The sequence below is a fragment of the Phoenix dactylifera genome, chromosome 4, assembly GCF_009389715.1.
Source record: "Phoenix dactylifera cultivar Barhee BC4 chromosome 4, palm_55x_up_171113_PBpolish2nd_filt_p, whole genome shotgun sequence".
NCBI lineage: Eukaryota > Viridiplantae > Streptophyta > Magnoliopsida > Arecales > Arecaceae > Phoenix > Phoenix dactylifera.
The window spans coordinates 32,830,313-32,843,932 of NC_052395.1; the positions used below are offsets into that span (position 1 = coordinate 32,830,313).

Here is a 13,620-nt window from a genome sequence, read left to right on the forward strand (position 1 = left end):
CAAGTATGGGGATCCGGTCGACTAGGGTGTCTTTCATACAAGCCGCCACAGTTTCTTCATTTGGAGAGAGATCTGTGCTGCTCGCGCATCGGCAGTCATACCGAAGATCAGATGGGAGATTGGAGACGGGCGCGCCATCCGCATTTTGGAGGATAGATGGCTATCCGAGGTGCCACTGAGCAGCTGGCCTTCCATGACTGATGTGGGACAGTTGGAGAAGTCCAAAGTCTGTGATTTGTTTGCTTCTGGCAGGCAGACTTGGGACGAGGACCTTGTACGACGGAGCTTTGGAGACAGTTAGCTGAGCATGTTTTATCGCTTCTGATTCCAGCTGAGGAAGCGGGTGACAGGAGGGTATGGAGCACGACTGGGAGGACAGAGGTGAGGGCTCGGGATTTATTCCGGATGGTCAAGAGGCTTGCGGCTCGGCAGATTGCTGGAGGCTGGATATGGCGGCTATGCATCCACCCACATGTTGCCTTGTTTGTCTGAAAGGTGGCGTGGGGTTGCTTGCCTACCAGAGGTATGCTAGCTCGGCGTGGGATAAGCATCTCTTCGGACTGCGTGGACTGTCGGGGGGGAGGAGTCTATTTTTCATGCCCTCGTTGGGTGTCTGAGAGCCGCCCAGATCTAGGGGCACGCCTCGAGCCCCCATGGTCCTCAGCGGAGATGGTCGTCTACTGAAGATTTCCTGCATTTTCTGGACACCTCATCGCAGAGCCCAGACCGGGATGTACCAAGCATCAGGGCTGCCTATCTAGCCTATCATTGCTAGTTGGATAGAAATGCCTGGATCTTGGAGGACAATAGAACGCTCCTGAGCCAGGTGGCAGAGAGGGCTCTTCTTCATGCGGCAGAGGTCATTTGCTCTACTACGTCATCGTCCTTTGGGATGGCTGGAGAAATCTGCCCCCCCCCCCCCCCTTTGCTCGTGCAGTGCCCATGATCGTGCTGATCCCATAGGAGCCCCCACCTCCTGATTTTTTCAAGGTGAACTTTGATGGGAGCGTTGGCAAAGGAGGGAGCACTAGAGGCATGAGATATGTCATCCATGACCACATTGCCAAATTGATAGCAGCTGGGGGTCGGCGGATCTTTGACACGTCCGTGGTATGTGCTGAGCTACGAGCTGTATGAGAAAGAGTTACCTGTGCGAGGCGTATGGTGGGGCGAATCGCATTATCTTGGAGGAAGACTTGGCTACGGTCATCGATTGGATCCGGAGTCAGGGACAGAGAGACGTAGTCTGCTTGTCTACGATATTCGCAAGCTTTGGACGAGGGTGCGCTTCTGAGGACATCACACGTCTATAAGGAGGCGAACAGTACTGCTGACTGGGTGGCCTTCTTCGCGGTCCATCACTTTGAAGGCTTCGCTTGGGTGGACCACGGATCGGTGCCTACTCCATTGAATCATACTCTTTTTTCTAATTTTGTTGGTTGTATTCACACCCATCGGGTGTAAGCCGCCGTTGTACCAAAAAAAAAAATAATGACTCATGACTGCTAAAGTTGTTGCTCATAGCCAGAGCAGCCTAACATATTTAGGCCAGCTAAAAGCTTTAAACCATATTCGAGTTACTCTCACCAGCTATCAATTCTATACACTTGAAACCAATTAAAATCATTTCCATGAATAATGAAGCATAGTATCGTGGTCATTACATATATATTATATTATAGGCATCTAGATATGTTTACAAGTGATTTTGTTTCATTCATGCAGTTGAATTACCAACCCTCTTATCTATAAATTGCCATGTTTTAAATTTCTTCTGTAAAAATTTACATGAACCATGGATGCATGAAGATCTTTCAATGCTTTATTTTGTGATTATTAAATGACTAAAGAACTTATAACTCGTTTGATTCGTAAAAAAAAAAATTCATCACCAAAATATTCTTAAAAAATATTTTTTACATATTTGATTGATCATTAAAAAAAGATATTTGAAAATATTTTATGTTTGGTTAAGTATCTATATTATATGACATACCTATTATGCTCTTAATTAAAAAAAAAAAATTCTTATCTCATTCCATCTAAAAACTTAAAAATATTTTTAATTTACAATTAAAAATTAAACTTTTCTATATCCCACATAATTTTTTTATAAAATATAAAAAACTTATTTATATAAAAAACTACTTTCCCATCTCTATTTAATATATATATATATATTATATTTCGCTGATCATTCTTCCCCCTGCTCCCGAGAACTAAATGGGTGGGAAGCATTGGTAGGATTTCTATCATCCCATCTTCCCCGTTCTCATGAATGCAAGGTTGGCCCAGCTCAAGCCTCAAGGTCTGAGACTCTGGGGGACCATAGATCAGCATGCACCGACAATTAATTATTCCACGCCAACCATCCTTTTATTTGTTTCACCTTTTTGACCCTTCCAACTTCTCCCCCAGATATGTAAGGAAGAGAAGAGAGGATTACTTAACTCTTTCCCTCTCATTCTCATTCATTCCACTTCATCGTCCCATAATATTACTTTTTTCACCGTCACACATATCTTAAACCAGAATGCATGAGAATATGACAAACGTCTTGGGCGCATGGCAATTCTAAACCTATGGTGATAACAAATTAAAGTTTGTAAAAGTCTCAGATCCACATTAGCAGGCACACAGATCTACCAACATATAAACATATCCCATACATCCTTCCTTGTACTTCCCATCCATGTGCACCATTAAACTTTGTATTCAAAAGCAACTTGCATGAATCAACTTATCTTCTACTTTATTCTTCTTTAGCACAGCTTTTCTTTGTTTACTTTGACTTCCACCACAGCTCTTTATTCACTCAAAGAGAATAAGACTACCGTCCAGGCACTAATATATAGTAAAACATATGGAAATAGCAGTATCCAGTAAAACATGTACTCATTGGTGACAGCATATAAGCCCTAGCAGATAAAGTGAAACCATATACTAAGACAATTAACTAATCTCCGCCTCCATGGATTTACAGAAAAGAAAACAGGAAAAGGTTTCAAGAGGAGAAAGCCAGCCAGCCACCCTACCCAAATGGAATCTAAACTCCTTTCTGCTGGCCACTACGGAAAGAGACAAACTCTAGAGGTGGAATGTCTCTAGAAGATTTGGTCATCCAAGCTCAAGCTCTAACCACCAGTGCAGCTTGTGATCAAATCCTCAACAAAACCATGCCTGAGAATATGATGGTAAGGAGGAGAGAGCTCGTCCCAGCCTTTGAGGGGAACCCACCGGCGCTACCATCAGTAGATATGCTGTTTCCCGAGGGGCCCAGCCCTCCCAAAACTCCTCCTGTCCCGGTGGTGGTGGGCGGGCTGAAGGTGGTGGGTGTGGCGCCGGTGGTGGTTCCTGGGGTGGTGGTGCTTGGGGTGGTGGTTCCTGGGGTGGCGGTGCTTGGGGTGGTGGTTCCTGGGGTGGCGGTGCTTGGGGTGGTGGCGGTGGTAGGTGCAGTACTTGTGCCTGCAGAGCTGAGGAAAGAACAAAAAGAAAGGAGGAGAAAGTTAGAATTTTTCTTTTTCTTTTGTTGCTGTTGTAGAACCAAAGAGCTCAGTTTTGAAAGATTAGGAAACAAATAAATTATGGAGTTTATGTGTGTAATTTTGGTATATAATTAATACAAGCCATTAAAGCTTGCAAGGAAGTAGGTAGGAAGTAATCTTCAAAGAATGGGAGGAAAATTGGAATTCAGAATATTTTTAGAAAATACTCTTCTCCCTCAATGGAGAAAGAAGCTTGTTCAAATACAATAAAATGTAATAGAAAATACTCTTCTACCTCAAACAAAGATGAGAGGACAATTCAAGAGGAGGAAGGAACCATACAATTGAAGAATAAGATGGCAGAAAGAGGCACTTGGAAGATCTAAAAAAAGGGGATCAGATTCCCCTCAAAGTCCACTAGAATAGAGATCTTTTAAACAGGCGGTTGATGATAGAAACCAGACTAAAAGCTCTTATACTCTTTATAAGACTAAAATTTGATCAATGCAGCAACCCAACAAAATATAGATGAAGGAAAATAGGAATCTTAGAAACCAAAAATGTGTCCCAAAAAATATTAGTTGGGGGAAAACCGAAAGAGAGTATGAAGACCCTAAAGAAGAAAAAAAAGATTAAAAACTGGAAAAAGGAAACCAAAGCATATGGCAAAAAGTAGTCACAAGAGAGGAAATCTACCTTTCATTGCAAGGAGAAAATAAAATGAAACAAAGATGGTGTCAATGATTTCATCAAAGATCAGAGAAAATATACCTGGCACTTGCAGGGTATGTGCAACCAGAGGAACCTGCAAACCACAAGATAAAGGTTGATTGATGAAAATAGGGTAATTTTCTTGTATGTGAAAATAGGATTTTTTTTTTTTCCCCTGGAGACTTACTTGGGTCTGATGAAGTGAGAGAGGCAGTGCCGGAAAAGTCACAAGCCTGCTGTGCCTGCCCCTTTCTCTGGTAGTAGCTGTTGGCAGCATATGAGCAATGGGCAAGAACAGTGTTAGGATTGTAGCAAGCCCCATTTTGCTGAATAGGAGTGCAGTCAGCCCCAGCTCCACAAGCATAGTCCAATGCCTTCTGGAGAGCAGGGCTGGCCTGGTCAGATCTGCAAACACACCAAGCAGCATCTACCACCACAAAAGAAACACTTTTAGCTCATTTTCCACAACAAGAGCATAAGGTAGATTGGAAGAAGAAATTCTCTGCAGAGGAAAAAATTTCAGACAATCTGAAGAAGGCCCAATCCATTGCCTAAAAATCCATGGTTTGTCCATCTAAGATAGGAAAGGGGGAAAAAAGTGCCGATTCATAGATTTAACCAATCTACAATCCCTCAAGTACCTCCCCACCTCAAAATCCACACAGAAAGGAAAGGGCAAAAAGGAGGAAAAAGAAAGAAAAGGTAAAACTACAGGTGGATTTCAATCTCAGAACAGATGCAAGTTAGAGCTGTACATCTTGCCCCAGCAACTAATCTTTCAAGTGAAGCGAAAGAAAAACCAGGACATATACTCAGGAAAACAGATATGTTGGGGAAGTGAAAGATGGTTATAGATCTTGAGCTTGGGAATGATACAAAAACAGCTAACTTAGTTCTTTTGAGAAACTCTACACTCAAGAAGGAGAGAAAAAATGCAAGGAAAAACAAAGGGAACATTAAGTATAAAAAAACAAATCTGTGCAAAAACATAATCGTACCTGATCCACCAATCACAGCCAACATGAGCACCATAATCACTAGAGCAGCCATGCTTGAAAGAGATGAAGTCCTCTGAGAGAGAGAGAGAGAGAGAGAGAGAGAGAGGTAGTTGGGAGGTCTCAAACACAATTGATAAGAAGAAATTTTTGAAGTGGAAATGGTAGATGCGGCAGGAGAAGAAAGGAGTGTAGTTTGTGTCTATTCCTATATGCACCGGCCTTTATTTTTTACCAGCTGCTCCGCAGAGGTGTGTCGTTTGGGAAGCGAGCCACACTGGCTTTTCGCTTGCTCCTTTATAGACTCTCATAGGCCTACGGCTTCTCGTGGGTGGATTTTTGGGAGGATTCTGGAATTAACCGGCGTTTACAACCACGGTGGTTGCGCCGGGGGCTGTTTGGCTCGGTGCTCTTTTTGACCGTTGATGCGCTGTCCCCAGAATCCGACACTTAGCTGGTCCCCGGTTTCTCTGCTGGCTCGTTTGGTCTGACGTGGTTGGGCACAGCATTTTTTATTTTTTTTTGGTTTCGGTACAATTTTTTTACTTAAAAAACATCACATCATGATTCATATGACCCTTCCTTTCCATCCTCTTCAATGATTCTATTCCTTCCAGCTTTGGCCTCATGCCGGTCCACCAATAACAATGTGATCAATGATTTAGAAGGATGGAGGCTTGGCTATGAGAGAAACCCATCTCTTGAAGCCACGAAATTTTTTTTTGCACGGGATCCTCTGCGTTCCTCCGAGACACAAGCCATCCATCTCTAAATGGTATCGTGCACAGGTGTTAATTCTCTTAGGTGACGATGCCTCCGAGAGCAGATAAAATGAATGCGTTTTTCCATCCATCCATCTATATATATATTTGTATAACCTTTTTTTTTAAAAATTCTGCAGGTATTTATTTTTTATCCAACACAAGTCGACTGGTCAATTTTTTCATGCTAAAGTGCTTACTTTCTGAGAGAACCTGGCATGTATATTTGCCGACGAAATGGCTTTGCAAAGCGAGGACAGGTGGAAGATTCGAAGCGCACTCATAAAATTTTTAAATATGCATACATGGGGCATGCATTGCCTTCATATATATATATATATATATATATATGAATACTAGCATATATAAGGAATTATATGTGTTATTCATTATATTTGTTGATATAAAAAAAATGCATGAGAAAAGACATGCTCGGTGATAACGCAAGGCAACTTTGCCCGAGTTAATCAAATACATATGCTTGTAGGAGTCACCAAAGTAGGTTGGAAGGATGTGATCTCGTTGCAGATGATGATGGGGACCAGGCCAACAAGGAGCACAATGAAGAAAAGGGATGTCATCACCTAAAGCTTTCTATATGCTAATGTGGTCTTGTCAATATTACTGATCAGCGATTCCTCTCAAGCTACAACTGCTGAGAGATGGTTGCTATGCCTCTTATTAATTATCTCAGCATCCATTTTAAGATTGGAGAGTGAAAAGGACAAAGACTTGGCGTGTAGTTACTGTTGCTTTCTAGCCTGAAGGATAGGTTCGAGAAGGAACATATCATGAAATATTTAAGCCTTCTAGTATGGGACTATCTTGAGTTCTCTTGCATGGCTAAGGACTCATGACGCTTGGATGGTCTCTACCGCTTTAAATAAAGTTCGGAGAGTGATAGGGCTTTACTATCATGATCAACTTGATCACGGCTTTGGGTGGCACATCCATTTGAGAGTCATCCACCGGCCCACCAAAACTTTAACAGCCCTAAAGAATCTGCTTTCTGGACGATATAGTTCAAGATAATATTTGTGAACACGTACAACTGTTCTATCACAACATTTCTTAAAATTATCATCTTATATACTTGTCCGAGAGAATTATGCTAATCCAACGCAAAAATGGCTGAGTCAGGTGAATTATCTAAGCAGCTCGAAACCGTAAGAGCATCTAATAAGAGAGAGCAATGACTTATAAAGTTGCACCACCTGCTTAATTATGTTCCAATGGTCTAGGATCAAGAACATTGTTTTCATGAACAGCTTGTAGAGGGTGGGATCAACTTCACTTCTTGATGAAAAAGAAGATATATATGTATATATATTAAAATTAGAATCAGAGAAAAAGCAGTATTGTCCTCAATAATTTGATGGCTTTCGGTTTGAATTCTTTTCAGTCAGACTCGCACTACCTGTTTTTTTGGTGATAAACTATTACTTGAGATTCACAGCCATGCGTTCCTCAGTTCTTATCTCATTTAGCTGTTAAAAATATAATTATATCCAGTACAGTGAGATTTGAAGTAGAAGTGGCATAAAATAAAAAAGGGGAAAAAGAAACACAATGGTTTTATGAATTTTGGCCGCACTAGATGGGACCCACAAAAAGAGCCGGTCACATGCGTTCTGACTGCACCGTGCAAAGTGCTGACGATACATCGCATCCCACCCGCCACTACATTCGGATAGTTCTAAATACACCCCCCCGATTGCTCAGGACACCCCCCAAAAACCAAAAAAAAAATACCCAAACTAACCTTTAGTGTAATTACCATATTGCCCTTGAAATTTTCTCAGTACACCCCCTTCCTCCTCCTCCGTCTCCTCCTCCATTTCGTTTTGAAAAGGAAAAAAAAAACCACCCCTCAAACCCCCCTTAAACCCCTCGATCCATTTACATCGTTTAGGCGATCTTTGAAGGAGATTTAAGCCCCATTCGAAGCATGGACAAGCAACTAGTGATTTGGGACGAAGAATCGGCCGCAAAGGTACGTGTTCCACCTTGTTTCGAAAGTTTTTTTTTTTCACGGTTCGTGCTCCGTTCGGCACTGGATCGCCGAACAAAAGGCTTCTGTTCGGCTGCATAGTGCCGAACAGAAGCCTTCTGTTCGGCAACGCTCTACCGAACAGAAGGCTTCTGTTCGGCTGCACAGTGCCGAACATAAGGCTTCTGTCCGGCACACTGAAGCCGAACAGAAGGCTTCTGTTCGGCACTCTGCAGCCGAACAGAAGCCTTCTCGTGCCAAATCGCGTGCCGTGCTGAATTTTGTGCCGAACAGATCCTCTGATTCATTAATTCTTGGTGATAAATTATTTTATATGTAGGGCTATGCTACAACCGAATCGAGTATAATTGGATCAGAATTTGTACTGGATTACACAAGCGAATTTACAACTTACGAGGTATTATAATATATTGTGCAATTTTGTATTAGTTTAGCGAGCTATTTTTACAACTGTGTACTTACATAAATTGTTTAATGTATAGATCTTCAAGAGTAGAGAGGACTTGTGTAATTGGTGTCGTGAAGCTGGGAGGCGAAATGGTTTTGTTGTTGTAATCAAATCATCCGATGCAGGTACCATTTCTAAGAAACCCAGAATTACGTTAGGTTGTGAGAGGGGTGGGACGTACCGAACCACAAAAGAAAAGCGAATAAAGACTGCCTGTGGGACAAAGAAGTGTGGATGCCCTTTTGCATTAAGAGAAAAGAAATTGGATACTGCGGATGATTGGATATTACTGGTCGTATGTGGAGTGCACAATCATCCCGCTGCAGAGAATCTGGAGGGGCACTCATATGCAGGGAGATTATCTGAGCAGGAGACGGAATTGTTAGTGGATATGTCGAAGAGTTTGGTTCGTCCAAAGGACATATTATCCACATTGAAGGAAAGAGATGCCCTCAATGTTACGACTATCAAGACTATCTACAATGTACGTCAACGGTTTAAGGTTGCAGAGAAAGCCGGGAGGTCTGAAATGCAACATCTATTAGGTAAATTATCAGAGGCTAAATATATTGAGTGGCATAGGAATTGTACTAATACGGATGTTGTGCATGACTTATTTTGGGCACACCCTGGCAGCATTGATTTGTTCCGTGCATTTCCCCGTGTGTTGATAATGGATTGCACGTACAAGACGAATAGGTATCGTCTTCCGCTCTTAGAGATTGTGGGGGTGACATCTACTGACATGACATTTTCAGTTGCTTTTGTATACTTAAATTCTGAGGGGGAAGAAAGCTATACTTGGGCATTAGAGAGATTGCGCAGTGTCATAGCTGATGATGTTTTGCCTGAGTTGATTGTTACAGATAGAGACTTGGCTTTGATGAATGCAATTCATAGAGTATTTCCTACTGCTAGACATTTATTATGTAGATGGCATATTAGTAGGAATGTTTTGGCCAAGTGCAAAAAATTTTTCGAATTGAAGGAGAAATGGGATAAATTTATTATGAGTTGGAATGTACTAGTGCTGTCCTCCACGGAAGACGAGTATAATGATCGCTGGAGTGCACTGCAGAGAGAGTTCGGTACCTATCCAGATGCACTACAGTATGTGTCAGATACTTGGCTGAGCAAATACAAGGAAAGATTTGTTGCGGCGTGGACTGATACATGCAGGCACTACGGAAATGTGACGACAAATAGGTATCACAAATAAAGACTCATTTAATTTTAATTTGCCTCAATTCTTATATCTAACTTTCATTTGTTTACTAGGGTCGAGAGTGCACATGCAAAGCTCAAAAAGCAGCTTGGATCAAGCCAAGGAAGTTTCGAGTCATCTTGGACTAGAATACATGGATTGATTGAGTTGCAGCACAGCTCCGTTAAAGCCTCATTGGAGAAGAGTTTATTGGTAGTGCAGCACAACTTCAAGCCAGCTGAATTCAAAGAGTTGCGAGGTTTCATATCTATAAGTGCGTTAAATCATGTCCTCGCCCAATCGAAACGAGCCAATTCAGTTGGATTTGATGATTCAAATTGTGGGTGCGCTATTCGACGCACACATGGTATACCATGTGCTCACCAGATTGCGCGGTACAGGGTGGAAGGTCGGTCCATTCCTCTCGACTGCATAGATCCTCATTGGAGGAAACTTGATATTCTGCCTACCCCCCCCGTGCAGCCAATTCAGTTGAGTTGTGATGCAGAGTTAGATTTGATTGCGCTACGATTCAAGAAGTTAGATGGGGCTTCTCAATTGCAGATGATCAAGAAGTTACGAGAGATTGCAAGTCCAGATAGTACACCTCTTTTAGAGCCTGCAAAACGGAAGACCGGTTCACGTGGGCGCGCTTCACTGAAGGTTGATACGTCTACTCGACGTGACCCGTCTGCGTTTGAGTTGGTTCTATCTGGACAGGATAGTTATTCACCTGGTGTTGAGAAAGTTACCATCCGCAATCCATCTACTCAGATTCAAAAGAGACGGCCCAAGCAAAAGGTAAGTACCAAATATTTATTTCCTTACAATAGGTATCACAACGTCTACGGGACGGTCCGTGCCGTGCCGGTATGTCATGTGCCGATACGGGACATGTCGGGACGTGCCGTGCCGAGATGTGCCGATACGGGACATGTCGGGACGTGCCGTGCCGAGATGTGCCGATACGGGATGTGCCGTGCCGAGATGTGCCGATACGGGATGTGCCGTGCCGAGATGTGCCGATACGGGACATGTTCTGCCATTGTTACATATTTTCTATCATTTGATATTATTTGCAGGTTTTTCATACTAGAGCCCAGTCACATACGCCCATTATCTATATTGATGCTATTCCTTCTGCCTTGAGACCATACATCCAGCATATCAAGGATGTAAAAGCTGATGGGAATTGCGGATTTAGGGCAATAGCTGACTTACTGGGATTTGGAGAAGATGACTGGGTGCGTGTTAGGAAGGATTTATTGCAAGAGTTGCAATGTCATTCGGACCACTATCGCACATTATATGGTGTGGAAGGGACGATTGCTGAGATCACTCATGCATTATCATATTATGATGATTGTCCACCATATGACAGATGGATGACTATGCCGGACATGGGTCATCTTATAGCATCCTGCTATAATGTTGTCCTATACCATCTCTCGTTGCAACAATGTCTGACCTTCCTACCTCTCCGTTCTGTGCCAGTACCTCTTCTATCCCGCAAAGATATCGCTATCGGATTCGTAAATGGAAATCATTTTGTTGAGGTACTACGTTCACAACACTTGCGAATATTTAATTTTGCTTATTTAATTTTGCTTATTTATAATTTTGTAGCTATTAATATTTTCTTATTTCTAATTTTGAAGGTGTTCTTGTTGCCGGGACATCCCGTTCCGCCAGTAGCGACCAACTGGCGAAAATATCATCTTCCTTGTGCTACCGGATGGGAAAATTCATATGAAGCACGGATTCAACAGTTCAAAGAGAGCATCTCACCTAATGTTATAATTAGCGAGACAGTAGAGTTAGATTGATTATTTATATATGTACAATTTTTGAAAGTTGTAAATTTTTTTGGCCTCTTAGAGTCATGTACTGTGAAACTCCATCATCAATATAAATCAAAAAATATCTGTCTTCGCATTGTTAGATTGATTGTTATGTGCACTGTTATATTTGTGTAAAATAGAACGGGCCAGGCTTTACAAAGATTACACGTAAATGTACCAAAAATATATATTTTTCATTAATATCAAAGGCTTTACAAAGATTACAAAGGCTCCATCATCAATCCTTATGACGCCATCGTCGACGCGTGTACTGCTGTACGTCCGAATGAGAGGGTCCTGGATCCGAATGAGAGGGTGCTGTACTCGGGCCAGGCTCATCACCCAGAAGTACCTGATGCATCTGAGAAATAGCATCATATAGGTGCCCGGCACCTAGTGACGTAGCCTCTGAGGGACCCATCCGTACAATGTCGGTACTGATACCGAGTGCAGCTGCATTACGCCGCCGGTGCATGTCAGCATCATCATGACCTCCCCTAGCTCCAGAATGAGTACTCGAGCGCAGATGAGGAGGCTAAACTGCAACGTGCGTGATACGGAGATACCACTCCATGTATCCCGGTACGCTGTCTGATGGCCGGGTAACTGGGTGGCTCCTGCTCGCCTGGCTCAGCACGTGGTCCTCCCACCGCTCCCAAAGCTGATCCATATAGGAGTAATGTATCCGGTACGAGCCTGCTGTGAAACCTCTGTTGGCTCGCGTAGGGGCTAGTGGCGCTCGAGGGATGGTCTGAATACGACCAAACTGTCTAAGAACCCTTTCTGGATGATAGGGTTCTACGATATCAAGGCACTTGATGGAGCCACTAAAAAATGCGACGGGTATATATGGGCGATCTCCCCGAAGCCGATGATGGGGATCCCAAATAACCTGTAAAACAAAAGGTCCATTTCAGTTTAATACTATATCGCATATTAAAAGTACTGACAAACACAAGCAAATGGTAATATGATACGTACCTCATCGATGCTCAAAAGGTCCAATGACTCACGTAGAACCACTAAATGGTCCATCGTGGTACGGGATAGAGTACCGGGCATCCAGCGGTGCACGCGGGGACTGGCATCAGTATACTCGAGCGACGGGTGAGGACTGAGTGCTGGAAAATGCTCATAAATCCATGCCTGCAGAAGCGTCATATAACCACTGATCTGTCTCACTGATGACCTCGACGCAATCCCCAACTGCCGATACAAATATGCTAAGGCAGCTGTACCCCAGGCATATGTGCTCACCCTATCCAGATCCCGCAGTAAACACAGATACGCTATAGGCACCCTGGTCCCACTCTTATCAGCAAAGAGTGTGCAGCCTAACAAAAATAACAAATAGGCTCGTGCTGCACACTCTATCCTCTGCTGCCTGTCTCTATCAGATACAGAGTGAAACTGAGTCCTCAGCCACTCCATCCTCACAGACTGACCGCGCGATGACAGTACCTCCTGACGCGCGTCTCCAGCTGACACCCCCAACAACTCCACAAGTAGCTCCTCAGCATCCCGATCACTCATCCTCTCAGGAGAAACTGATACTGAGGAACCTGCGACAGGAATCCCTAAAATGGCGAATACATCATCCAACGTGATAGTGATCTCGCCAAATGGTATATGGAAGGTGTTCGTCTCGGGCTGCCATCTCTCTACGAAGCCCGAAATCAGAATCTTATCGATGAATCGATAAGAGCACTGTACTAACTCTACGAGGCCCGACTGCCTCAATAGTGCTCTGAACCTGGTATTTGGTTGGTTTGAAGACCACCACTTCCATTCACCAACCTTGGCAGTATGGTTCATGCACTTTAGTGGAGCTCGTTCCTGTAATATAAATGTATAATTACTACTACTTTATAAAACATCAATAAACAAAATATAATGCTATAACAAATAAACAATACCTGTTGCCTCCAGATGGAAGCTGCTATATGCGTCCTGAAACTGATCAGGACGGACTCATCCTCTGGACCTCCTGGACATGGTCCAACGGACTCATCGTCTTCGCCCCTAGCGGGCATATCATCATGCTCTGACTCAGGAGAGTCCGATGGCATATGAGCAGGCTCGGGAGAAGCAATCCTAGCACGACGTCTCCTAGCTGACGCCGTAGGTCTAACTCTGGCGGGACGGGGATCCATGTCTGAAAATA

At 43.2% G+C, this 13,620-nt stretch overlaps 1 protein-coding gene across 1 annotated transcript; it reads right to left on the reverse strand.

Annotated features, from left to right (window-relative positions):
- Positions 1-2,815: 2,815 nt before the first annotated feature.
- Positions 2,816-5,472, reverse strand: LOC103714539 (PLASMODESMATA CALLOSE-BINDING PROTEIN 3-like). Its single transcript, XM_039126171.1, has 4 exons — positions 5,195-5,472; positions 4,384-4,623; positions 4,257-4,290; positions 2,816-3,473 (listed from the first exon to the last, which is right to left on the reverse strand). Exons 1-4 carry the CDS (start codon positions 5,244-5,246, stop codon positions 3,158-3,160), a joined length of 642 nt encoding a protein of 213 aa, XP_038982099.1. The 5' UTR covers positions 5,247-5,472; the 3' UTR covers positions 2,816-3,157.
- Between the last annotated feature and the right edge of the window lie 8,148 nt (positions 5,473-13,620).